Here is a 13,649-nt window from a genome sequence, read left to right on the forward strand (position 1 = left end):
ATCAACCTCTGAGCAAACGAACGGTAAACTACAGAGAAAGAAACAGGATGAAAACTAGGAATGGTCAAGTCAGGTGGATTCGTGTGGTGCGCCGTTACTGCTAAATAAATAAATAAACGCATTTTGCTGTGTAGATTTACCTCGCTCTCTCGCCCGATGCCATTCTAGACACTCTACGCTACTCACACACATGCTGCACTCGCTTGGACGTTTATCGATTACTAAAAACTATTCGTGGCGCTCATTTTTGACAGCGTTTTTTTTTTTACCCACAAGGCCTTTGCACAGTACGGCATCAGTAACGGAGCGTGTTGTCGAAAGGGACATTTTAAACCGGCTGAGATTGTGGATCTTTCGTAATATTAATGTTGTAGAAAATAAATTTAGCTTGTAAATCACAGGTCGTTGTTTGCTAATTTATTTGTATTCTCATATAAATATTTTTATGATGTATGAAAATAACAGAGAAATAAGAGAGAAAAAAAAAAAAAGTCAAAACGCTTACAAGAATGAATTGCTGCCTCAGTTTCACTAAAGCCCATCCGAGGTCAGTGTGTGTCCGAACGGGCAGCTTGTCTCCAATAAGACGTCCCGGGACGTTCTGAAGCTGAGACCAGGGTGGAGCTTGAAGCCTCAGTAAGAATCTCAGCCAGTTAAAGAAGATGGTAAACCAGCACCCACCACCACCACCACCACCACCCACCGGCTGCCAAGTAGCGCGAGTTGGAGCTCCCGACAGTCAAGTCCGTGTGACACACCTTCCAGGCGGAGGACATCTTTGGGTTGGCAGGATGGCAGCAGTCCTTCCCCTCAGTCCCTCCAACGATGGCCACACTGCGGATTGCAGCACTTGTAGAAGGTGGTCATGGGCTCATCTGCAGATCTTGTCTGAAGCTGCATGAAGTAGGCACGGGCGTGTTCACATTTAGGACACGTTTCTAAAAGCAGAAAAGTGAGAGCATAGGTGAAGTTAGTGGCATCAACATTAATGTACAGCATAGGCTACGGAAACGTTACGCATTGTTAACCGATGCTGTATGTTATTCAAAAGGGTAAAGCACAGCATTTTGAGCCACTAAATCCCACTACGACTCCGTTGGGCTCTTGAGTGAGGCCCTCAGCATGGACATTATTACTCCAGTGGGCACCGTACAATGGCTGACCCTCCGCTCTGACCTTCCCCTTGGGGATTAATACCAAATGCACGATATCGCGGACACGTTTCATTCTTAAAGACGTTCTCGTGGACCTCTTTCTACATGTGCTTTAAGCGCGTAATTAGGCTGACAGATCGAATTACCCTTTGACTTAAGTGCCAAGAAAAACCTGCAGCCGATTCTAAAAGGACGCACGAGGGCCAAATGTACTCGGCCCGTTTAGGAAGTTGTGCAGAGACATTGCAGCCGTCAAGGGTGAAACTGAAGGCCCTTTACTTTCGTTTCTGGAATGTCTGCAGAAGAGGATGCGATTCAAACAAATCATGACAAACGATTCACAATGCGAGGGGAGCAAACATCGAAGAGACCCCCCACACAGACGTTTCTGCTGTCAGCAGTTGTAGGCAGGCAGCGTGGAACAGAAACACGAAGGCACTTCGGAATCCGTGTGATCCTTGACACTTTGCTCCTAATCGTAATAATTAATTCATTTAAAAAATTTTTATATACAGTGCTGTGCAGAAGGTGTGAACAGAATGCTGCTTCATGTCATGGCAAGATCGAGCACAGCAACAAGACACAAGGTCAGCAAGGTCTCTCCCAGACAAAGATGTCAAAGCAGACCGGGGTTTCAAGATGTGGTGCTCAAGCTCTTTTGAAGAAGCACAAAGAAAATGGGCAACGTTGAGGATCGTAGTGCGGCAGATGAAAGACACCTCAAGCTCATTACCCTTCGAAATCAGACGATGTCCAGCAGTGCCATCAGCTCAGAACTGGCAGAAACCAGTGGGACCCTGGTACGCCCACCTACTGTCCAGAGAAGTCTGGCCAGAAGTGGTCTTCATGGAGGAGCTTCAGCCAAAAAGCCATACCTGCAACGCGACTCAAGTATGCACGAAAACATAGGAACTGGGGTGCAGAAAAATGGCAGCAGGTGCTCTGGACTGATGAGCCAAAATCTGAAATATTTGGCCGTTGCAGAAGGCAGTTTGTTCGTCGAAGGGCTGGAGAGCGGTACAGTAATGAGTGTCTGCAGGCAACAGTGAAGCATGGTGGAGGTTCCTTGAACGTTTGGGGCTGCATTTCTGCACATGGAGCTGGGGATATGGTCAGGATTAACGGTGTTCTCAATGCGGAGAAAGACAGGCAGGTACTTCTCCATCATGCAATACCATCAGGGAGGCAGGCGTATGATTGGCCCCAAATTTATTCTGCAGCAGGACATCCAGCCAAAGTCATTAAGAACTATCTTCAGCGTAAAGAAGAACGAGAAGTCCTGGAAGCGATGGTATGGCCCCCACGGAGCCCTCATCTCAACACCATCGAGTGTGTCTGGGATTACATGAAGAGACGGAAGGATGTGAGGAAGCCAACATCCACACAGGATCTCCAAGATGTCTGGAACAACCGACCAGCCGAGTTCCTTCAAAAACTGTGTGCGAGTGTACCTAGAAGAACTGATGCTGTTCTGAAGGCAACGGGCGGTCACACCAAATATGGATTTGATTTTGATTTCTCTTTTGTTCATTCACCGCGTTTTGTTGATTGATGAAAATAAATGATTAACATTGAGAGCATTCTTGGTTTACAGCATTTTTTCACCGCTGCCTAAAACGTTTGCACAGTATACTGTACGTACAGTGGGTATAGAAAAGAATCCCCCCTTTTAAAGAGTCCATTTTTTTTTGCTTTACAGCGTTAAATGAAAACACAAACTAATATTTCTTCCCAGCTTTACTTACTCAATGCAATCTAAAACATCCAAGTGAAAGACGTCACAGCTACAGTTCAGAAGAATGATAAAAAATCTAAAACAAGACCTACTGAGATTAATAAAGGCTCACCCCCCCCGATGTCAATGTCATTTTGTTGACCCCCCCTTTGCTTTAATGTCACCCTTGAGCCTGTGGTGATTCTTCTCTATCAGCTTTGCACACCTTGATTGAGCCCACTCAATATTTGCCCCCCACTCTTCTTTACAGAACTGTTCAAGTTCACTCACAATGGATGGTGAGTGTTGGTGGTCTGCTGTCTTCAGATCTTTCCACAGATGTTCAGTGTGATTTCGGTCTGAGCTCTGACTGGCCACACCAGGACATTCAGTTTTTTCTCCTTCAGCCAACTGTGTGCTCAATGTTGCTGTGTGCTGCGGGTCGTTTGTCGTGTTGAAAGGTGAACATGCGGCCCATCTTCAACTTTCTGGCAGAGGGTAGCAGGTCTTCCTCCAGAATTTGATGGTATTTGATGGCCCCATCCATTTTTCCTTCTACCCTAATGAGAGCCCCAGGCCCCCCACAACAGGATGCTGCCCCCTCCATGCGTTACTGTAGGTATGGCGTGTTGTGGATGGTGAGCTGCATTGGTGGACCGTCTGGTATTGAGGCCAAATAGTTCGATTTTGGTCTCATCTGACCAGAAGACCGTTTTCCACTTGGCATCAGAATCTTCAACGTGCATTCTTTATTCATCCCAGTATTTCTTGTTTTTGATATTTTTAAATTCTTCTCAACTGTGAATGAATCTTATAGAACTAGGAAAATGGCTCTTACAGTCACTGTATATCTGTTATACATCCTGATCTTATAAGTCATCTTAGGTTCATTTGTTGGTATTTCACAGGTGACATATTGTATCGTGAAATATATTCAAGTCACGTCAAGTTGGGGAGCCTGCACTGGCACAGCACGTTGCCGCACCCACCACACATCGAAACAACTCGAGATCCCGGTTGGCAACCCCCCCCCAGGCAGACATGCGGTCCAATCTCACCCTCCGGAAATGACCCACCATCTGCCGCAGCCAGGTGTTACATGGGCGACCCATTGGCCTGGCCCAGCCACTCGGGTCCCCAACAATAAGGGTCCTGGGAGCCGGATCACCCTCAGGTAATCGTGCCACATGGCCGTAGTGCCGTAACTGACGCTCGCTCATAATGCAGGTCATGTGCCTCATTCGGGACTCTATGAGCAACACAAAGTCACACCAGTAGGACCCGAGGATTCTCTGAATGAAGGAGTCCAGTCTTCATCTCAGGTCACTGGAGAGCATCCATGACTCACAAACAGGAAGCACCAGGACTCTAAAGACTTGGACCTTCATCCTTTGGCAGAGATATCAGGGGCACCACACACCCCTTTCCAGCAACCTCATGACAATGGTGGCCTTGGCCTGGTCCAGTCACTCGGTCCCCAACAATAAGGGTCATGTGAGCCGAATCACCCTCAGGTAATCGTGCCACATGGCCGTAGTGCCGTAACTGATGCTCGCTCATAATGCAGGTCATGTGCCTCATTTGGGACTCCTTGAGCAACACAAAGTCACACCAGTAGGACCCGAGGATTCTCTGAATGAAGGAGTCCAGTCTTCATCTCAGGTCACTGGAGAGCATCCATGACACACAAACAGGGAGCACCAGGACTCTAAAGACTTGGACCTTCATCCTATTGCAGATATCAGGAGTGTCACACACCCCTTTAAAGTGATGTCATGACCCCACCATGGTGTTACATTGGCCTGGTCCAGTTGCTCAGGTCCTCAGCAATGACCCTCAGGTAATCGCGACACGTGGCCGTAGTGCCGTAACTGACTTCCCTCACAACGCAGGTCATGTGCTTCATTCGGGACTCCTTGAGCAACACAAAGTCACACCAGTGGGACCCGAGGATTCTCCAAAGAGACACACATGGAGGAGTCTGGTCTTCGTCTCAGGTCACTGGAGAGCGTCCATGACTCACAAACAGGAAGCACCAGGACCTTATAGATTACAGTAATAATAAGAATACATTTTGTTTATATGGCACCTTTCCAATGCTCAAGCCCCCTATCGGTATTACTATCACGTACGATGTCTGCTCAGCCTGGGCCTTCAGTTACACGCCTCTTCAACTATGAAATGCTCAAACAAGGAAGAGGTGGCAAGAGTCTCAGGAAGGTTACCTGCAGTCGAGTCAACGTTTTCCCAGGCGGCAGCTCCTCCCAGAACATCGTCCACCTCCTTCAGCTTTGGATATTTCCTGCTGGTGACCTGCAGAGTTAAAAACAAACAAGAAATGAAAAAAAATAAAACCGCTCATACGTGGCACCCTGGCCTAGTGGCGTTTCACTGCTGTCTCAAAGGCCCAAGGACTTGTGTTGGACTCCTGGCCTGATCAGTTTGCACGCGACTTCACTCCAGTTACACGGCTTCCCTCATTCACCCTAAAAACAAGCATGTCAGGTGCGCTGGCGTCTGTGAATTGCCCTGTATGGCCAATCTGGCCTATGATGGCCTGTCCAGGGACGGCGGCTCCTGCCTTGAATGAAATGCTCCACAATATGGTAGGGCAGACACTCCACTCGGCGCCTGGACATTAACTATGAAGGGCACAGCACTTAAACTAGGGTGCTCTCTGCCCTCTGCTCACCAACCCCCGAGCAGGTGCCAGTGGCATAGCTCGAGTTCGTGCCGCTCGGGGCGGGGCTTCAGTTTGCCCCCCTCCAACATATCTGAATATGTTAACCTATTTAAATAGAAAAATTAAAATGACGTATAGAGAAAAATGAAGATACATTTTGCATAGATTTATTCACATATAGAGAAACAGCAATCATTTTTCACAAATAATTATTTATAAGCATCAACTAGAGAAGAACAGAATAAAGACAATACACTGATTATTAGTTTAATACAATTACCCTGCGAAAACCAGAACCAGTGTAGTGTACAAGTGACAGGTGATGGGGATGAGCAACAACGCACTCAGATTAATCTTCTTCTTCTTTTGGCCGCTCCCTTTAGGGGTCGCCACAGCGGATCATCTTCTTCCATCTCTTCCTGTCCTCGTCATCTTGCTCTGTCACCCCCATCACCTGCTTGTCCTCTCTCACCACATCCGTAAATCTTCTCTTAGGCCTTCCTCTCCTCCTCTTACCCATCAGCTCTATCCTTATCACCCTTCTCCCAGTATACCCAGCATCTCTCCTCTGCACATGTCCAAACCAACACAATCTCGCCTCTCTGACTTTGTCTCCCAACTGTCCAACTTGAGCTGACCCTCTAATGTCCTCATTTCTAATCCTCGTCACACCCAATACCAATCTTAGCATCTTTAACTCTGCCAACTCCAGCTCTGTCTCCTGTGCCACCGTCTCCTGCCCATATAACACAGCTGGTCTCACTACCGTCCTGTAGACCTTCCCTGTCACTCTTGCTGATGCCCGTCTGTCACAAGTCACTCCTGACACTCTTCTCTCCACCCTGCCTGCACTCTCTTCTTCACTTCTCTTCCACACTCCCCATTACTCTCTACTGTTGATGCCAAGTATTTAAACTCGTCCACCTTCGCCAGCTCAACTCCCAGCATCCTCAGATTAATAATGAAATGAAATTATAAATTAGTTGTTAATTTTCCTAGAAATTGTTATCGGTGTCATGTTTATCTTTATTTCTGTGATTGCCTCATAAATTTCAACTGCTGTGTCTGATGTCGTCACAGGAGGACAGTCTGAAGATGATTGTTGGAGCATTCGAGGGTAAAAATCCAAGAATTTGACTTTTGTTCATTCATGAGTGAGATTTTTCCGAACCCTGCTGCTTACACACGAATTGTACGGAGCCTTTAGGCCAAGAATGCTGCCTGGGGCAGACCACCCAGCTACGCCCACTGGCGGGCACTACACGCTAGCCACTTCTTGGCTCTGCCACTCGTGTACGGGGAAGCGGATGTACAATTTAAACAGATTGTTATTTTCATGGGAATTGTTACATATGCATAATAGAACTAACTATTTTACATTACAGCGAGTAATGAACCAGAATAAAAACAGTAAAAGGTAATAAATTGAAAGAAAATGATGTGTCGTCATGTTGTGTTTGAGGTATTTGTTGCGTTATACGTTTTCATTCTGTTTGGCTTTGAAATTAACACGCAAATACTTTGTAAACTTACACTTTTACTGTAAAACGTAAGCAAAAAAAATTTTGGAATTAACTTTTTGTCGATATCGCATTGAAGTTTAATTTTGCGTTTGGACTTTCATCATGACAACGCAACGTATAACTGCCCGTTAGTGAATTTCGTTTCTTTCTCTCTGTTAAATGAACCGACTGTTTCGAATGTTTGTCCCTGAGATTTGTTAACTGTCTTTGTAAAAGCTATTTTAACGGGAAACTGAGAACGTTTTAATACGAATGGCATATCAAGATCTCCTTCGGTGTCTCAGGTTATCCCCTGAAGATGGACTGCATTACCTTTCTTGTCATCTGTTAAAAGTTTTACATGTCAGAATTGTTTGACCAATTTTCAATACAACTAATCCTGTCCTTTTGTATAGCCCATCACTCAGACATAAATTACGCAATAACATTACGATACATTCATCTTTCAACAGTAATTCAGCCGATGGGAGACCAGACGGTGTTAACGGTTTTAGATATTCTTTGTGATATTGGAAGTTGATGTTTTCATCTTCCGCACCATCACCACCAACTGTTTCAGCAGAGTCTATTGATGCGTAATTTGCTGTGCAAACCGATTGACAATTTTCACGTTAATTTGTTTGACTTCATCGTTTCTCTGTGCTAGGATTGCCTTTGTGCTCATTTCTTTTGTTGATAACCCTTCATTATGAAATTCTACAATAAGATTTGGACATAATACACTGAAAAGAAGTACAACATTAATGTTGTTCATCTAACGTAAATTTTATCTTTCAAGCAATTTAGGATTAGTCATTTAGATAGATAGATAGATAGATAGATAGATAGATAGATAGATAGAGTGAAAGGCACTATATAATAAATAGATAGATAGATAGATAGATAGATAGATAGAAAGATAGATAGATAGATAGATAGAAAGGCACTATATTGTAGATAGATAGATAGATAGATAGATAGAGTGAAAGGCACTATATAGATAGATAGATAGATAGATAGATAGATAGATAGATAGATAGATAGAAAGGCACTATATAATAGATAGATAGATAGATAGATAGATATGAAGGCACTATATAATAGATAGATAGATAGAGCGAAAGGCACTATATAATAGATAGATAGATAGATAATAGAGTGAAAGGCACCATATAATAGATAGATAGAGTGATAAGGTACTATATATTAGACAGACAGACACACTTTATTAATCCCAATTTAGTGTTGTAGCTTGAAATATTTGGTTTCAGGTCTCAATCAAAGTAAAATAATTTGTTTGTACCAAAGTAAGTTATGGTGGAGGGAATAAACATAAGAATCCTATTTCAGTGAACCTAATATTTTAGGGTGTCCGTGTGCTGTGTTTGTATTTTCTTCCAGTCGAACTTTCCAACTGCCAAAAAAGAAGAAGACTTTCCCGAGTGGAGTGGACGTGGCTGTCCAGGTCTGGTCATTTTCAGCAGCAGACTTTTATAACGGAGGATTTCTTTTAAGTAACCCTGTCTCTCAACTGTTAATTTTAAGTATAAGAACTCGTAATAAAACATACTTTCAAGAAAGCTGTAGAAACGTTTAATATTTTTTGTTGTATATTTAACACTAAAATTACGAAAGAAAACTACGAAAAAACTCGTAAATCCGTCCAACCTTAAATCGCTTCTTAAAATCGTTCACAGCTCTCCACCAGTGTCTTTTGTCATCTAAATGTTAAACCATTTTAAATTGTAACAACTTAAAAAACAGATTTACTTCAGTATAAAACAAGTGAATTACACCCAATGATCCCAAATGATTTGCCTCAACTTAAAAATTGTGGGTTCAAAAAGATAGAGTTGTGCTTGAAGGTTTGTGAACCCTTTAGAATTTTCTATATTTCTACATAAATATGAGCTAAAACATCATCAGGTTTTCACTCAAGTCCTAAAAGTAGATAAAGAGAAACCAGTTAAAGAAATGAGACACAAATATTATACTTGGTCATTTATTTATTGAGGAAAATGATCGAATATCACATATTTGTGAGTGGCAAAAGTATGTGAACCTCACGGATGATCAGTTAGTTTGAAGGTGAAATTCGAGTCCGTGTTTTCAATCAATGGGATGCCAGTCAGGTGTGAGTGGGCACCCTGTGTTATTTAAAGAACAGGATCTATCAAAGTCTGCTCTTCACAACACATGTTTGTGGAAGTGTATCATGGAACGAACAAAGGAGATTTCTGAGGACCTCACAAAAAGAGTTGTTGATGCTCATCAGGCTGGAAAAGGTTACAAAACCATCTCTAAAGAGTTTGGACTCCACCAATCCACAGTCAGACAGATTGTGTACAAATGGAGGAAATTCAAGACCATTGTTACCCTCCCCAGGAGTGGGCGACCAACAAAGATCACTCCAAGAGCAAGGCACACGTGTAATAGTCGGCGAGGTCACAAAGGACCCCAACTGAAGGCCTCTCTCACATTGGCTGATGTTCATGAGTCCACCATCAGGAGAACACTCAACAACAATGGTGTGCATGGCAGAGTTGTAAGGAGAAAGCCACTGCTCTCCAAAAAACATTGCTGCTCGTCTGCAGTTTGCTAAAGATCACGTGGACAAACCAGAAGGCTATTGGAAGAATGTTTTGTGGACGGATGAGACCAAAATAGAACTTTTTGGTTTAAATGAAAAGCATTATGTTTGGAGAAAGGAAAACACTGCATTCCAGCATAAGAACCTCATCCCATCTGTGAAACATGGTGGTGGTAGTATCATGGTGTGGGCCTGTTTGCTGCATCTGGGCCAGGACGGCTTGCCTTCATTGATGGAACAATGAATTCTGAATTATATCAGAGAATTCTAAAGGAAAATGTCAGGACATCTGTCCATGAACTGAATCTCAAGAGAAGGTGGGTCATGCAGCAAGACAACGACCCTAAGCACACAAGTCGTTCTACCAAAGAATGGTTAAAGAAGAATAAAGTGAATGTTATGGAATGGCCAAGTCAAAGTCCTGACCTTAATCCAATCGAAATGTTGTGGAAGGACCTGAAGGAGCAGTTCATGTGAGGAAACCCACCAACATCCCAGAGTTGAAGCTGTTCTGTACGGAGGAATGGGCGAAAATTCCTCCAAGCCGGTGTGCAGGAATGAGCAGAAGTTACCGGAAACGTGCAAAGGGGGGTCACAGCAGATACTGAAAGCAAAGGTTCACATACTTTTGCCACTCACAAATATGTGATATTCGATCATTTTCCTCAATAAATAAATGACCAAGTATAATATTTGTGTCTCATTTGTTTATCTGGTTTCTCTTTATCTACTTTTAGGACTTGAGTGAAAATCTGATGATGTTTTAGGTCATATTTATGCAGAAAAATAGAAAATTCTAAAGGGTTCACAAACTTTCAAGCACCACTGTAAAAAGAATTACAGGTATATTGGTTCAGATTGAAAATCTTAAGTGTGAATCATTACCTTAATTATTTTAACTGGGAAGGAGGTTATACTTTTTTCAGTGTACGTCTTCTTTTATTAGGAACATAAAGTGAAGAAAACATAAAAAATGTATAAGAGCTGAGACAGCAGGAACTGTTCCTCACCAATGAGGGTCGAGGGGAGAGGACCGCGGACGCGGGCCGTTAACTAGAAACGGTGAAGAGGAGGACGAGACTTGGAAAAAAAAAATCTCTTGGCAAAGGTCTCGTCTCAAGATTTTCTTTTATAATGGAGAGGTCAGTTTTGATAGAACAAAATGTTAAACTTTTCAGTGAATGATCAAGTAAGTGATTCATTATACATGTTGTCACAGAACAACTTAAGGGTGTTAAAAATGAGAGCTGGTGTAAGAAATGCGGGCGAGATAAAGTCCAAACGACAGTTGCAGGCCCGCACCTTAGAAATTCTGGGCCCCAGGCAGCTGACAGAGTTCGGGCCCCTTCCGTGTTTCAAATATGTGCATATGTTTTAAAACTTGACAAAGGACGGGCCCCTATCTAGTGTCATGGTTAAAGGTGCGGGCCTGACAGCTGGCACGGTCAGATGTCTGGCCACGGGAGGCGCCGCTATTGAATCCACGGTGGTACAGCTTTGTTTGTAAACTCCCCTTTCCGAATATCGAGGTAAGGATTAACTTCAAAACGCAATCTGAACTCAGAAAGTGCTGTAATCCCCGTTGCTGTGGTTTTTCCGCAAGGACGCACAGCATTAATGGCTCGAGCGATCGGAGAAAAAGAACAAACTATTCTCACAACGTGCAGCAAGAAAACAAAGGAACGAACGACGTGCGAAGCCTGAACTTTCACCCAGAAACACGTCAGAAGAGTTCTCCAAGTGTTTCTAATATTCTGCCATTAGAGGTCGCAATTGGACCTGACAAAGGACTTTCTGACAGGTGTCTTCAAAGTACTTTTTCCTGGTGATTTCAAAAAAAGCGCTCACCATTTTTCCCATCACACTTAGTTTTTGAATTGCCTTTTTTTAGTATATATAGTACAATAAACCCTTACTAAGGTGTACTATTTTTTTTTTTAAGTTAATTTCAGGACTAAAATGTTTTACTTCTGTTTATGAACATTTAATAAGTTTCCAGAACGACCGCTGCTTCTGATCAGATGTCAAAGTGTAAAACATCTACGGGTTTACATCTTTACAAACTCCTCCTTGGGTTTTCATCCGGAGTTTTTCCCTGAAGATCTTGGTGTGTGGCGAGTGATGAACATGGTGAGCGATTTCATCAGGTCGTTTTTTTTGAAATGGAAAATTAATGGCAAGGCAAGGGGAGTCCCAGAATGACCCTCAACAGCAGAAAATGCTAAACTACCTTTTAGGTGAGACGCTCGCTGCATTTGCATATATGGTAGAAATAGACGTTTATTGTAAATTTTAGTTGTGTGTGTCATTAAAGTCCTCACGTGACAGAGGAAAGTCTGATGTGATCAAAGGTCTCCAGTTCCGGTCCTGAAGCACTGCTGCAGCTTTTTCATTCTAACCCTTTTCTTAATTAGTGACCAGTTTTTGCTTTTTTTAATTTTAACTAACTTGATTAAGATTTAATGCGGTGGGCTGGCGCCCTGCCTGGGGTTTGTTTCCTGCCTTGCGCCCTGTGTTGGCTCCAGTAGACCCCCTAACCCCCGTAGTTAGGATATAGCGGGTTGGATAATAAATGAATGGATGGATATTTAAAATTTAGTCCTCTGAATTGCTTCATGTTTCTCCTTAAATGGCACCAATACACAAATGGGACGTGAAGTGAGCCAACTAATGACCAGCTAAGTCAGCCATCTGTCATCCATCAATTTTACTTCAACCAATTTGTTAAATTAGAAGCCGATTCTGGTTATAAATTACACCCATTATTTAATTCCAAGGCATCTTGGCGCTCTCATTCTGCCAAAGCAGTCATTTCCAAAACTTCTGATTTTCTTTCTTCTTCAAGCAACATCAAAATATTCCATGGATCTGAGCAGATCAACATTACCAAGCCTTTCACCTCTTTTTATTTTCAGAAATTATATGATAGACACGAGTTTGCTGGTCATGAGTTGGCTCGTTACTGTCTGGCTGCGAATTAATGAAACAATGAAGGGGTCTGAGTCTTAGATATCAAATCAATTAAAATTAGGGCAAAAAAAGTCAATTAGCAACAAAACAAGTCGCTAATTACGAAAAGGGTTAGAATGAAAACCGGAGTTGGAGACCCCTGGATTAGATATTCTAATTTAACACGAAAGATACTGTAAGAGTCACCTATATTGTGTCATGTGACAAAAAAAATATATATTTTGTTACTAATAATCAAAGAAATGTTTGCAGGAATACATAAAAAACACATTTTAGGTATAGCAAAACTGGATGAGCGGTTTACAAAGGGGATGGACAGACAGTCGTCTTTATAATAACGCAACGCAGCCACGCAAATCAAGTGCAGCAAAGTTGGCGCAGATCTTAAAGACGATTGGCTAAATGCAATGCAGCCAACCAATGAGCTCACAGGGCTGTGCCAGATTTCAGCTTATACAAACTCTGATAAACAGTTCGAAAACAAATGATCACCAGCTCAAACGTTTAAACAACTTAACAAATAATCCTCCCTTCCTGTCTTTCTCGGACATATACGTACCTTTCTTGTAACGTTATGTATGTAAGGACAGGTGTTGCAGGCAAACCGGTAACATTTCTGTCCCTCTTCCACGATCAGTACGTTCCCGCAGGTCGGACAGAACAGCAGCATCTTATTTCTCCTGAAGCGCTCGACAGTTTGGGTGCCTTCTCCGCCTCGGAGGCTCCAAGTAGTCGTTCACACGCTCTCCACTTGGAAACGTGGGGTCCTCAGGATGGAGCTCGTGCGGAAACACTGACGGACGATAAACACAGAGCTTGCCAGTGACCTGTGTCGGTCAACGTGTTTTAACAATATGATCCTATTTATTTTAACCATATACTTGATTTTAATATAGTGACATCTTGTGCTTTATTTTGAAACAAAAAAAAAAAACACAACTTTCATCTTTTCCTGTCGACGGAAATGCGGACTGCTAGGCCGGAAGTGATTATTTGACCCTTGGATTACAAAACCACTTAATGCGCGAGTGCGCGT

At 42.9% G+C, this 13,649-nt stretch overlaps 1 protein-coding gene across 1 annotated transcript; it reads right to left on the reverse strand.

Annotated features, from left to right (window-relative positions):
- Positions 1-256: 256 nt before the first annotated feature.
- polr3k (polymerase (RNA) III (DNA directed) polypeptide K) lies at positions 257-13,603 on the reverse strand. The gene is made up of 3 exons (XM_039774532.1): positions 13,173-13,603; positions 5,094-5,181; positions 257-938 (listed from the first exon to the last, which is right to left on the reverse strand). Exons 1-3 carry the CDS (start codon positions 13,281-13,283, stop codon positions 811-813), a joined length of 327 nt encoding a protein of 108 aa, XP_039630466.1. The 5' UTR covers positions 13,284-13,603; the 3' UTR covers positions 257-810.
- Positions 13,604-13,649: the final 46 nt, after the last annotated feature.

The sequence above is a fragment of the Polypterus senegalus genome, chromosome 13 (assembly GCF_016835505.1).
Source record: "Polypterus senegalus isolate Bchr_013 chromosome 13, ASM1683550v1, whole genome shotgun sequence".
Classification (NCBI taxonomy): domain Eukaryota; kingdom Metazoa; phylum Chordata; class Cladistia; order Polypteriformes; family Polypteridae; genus Polypterus; species Polypterus senegalus.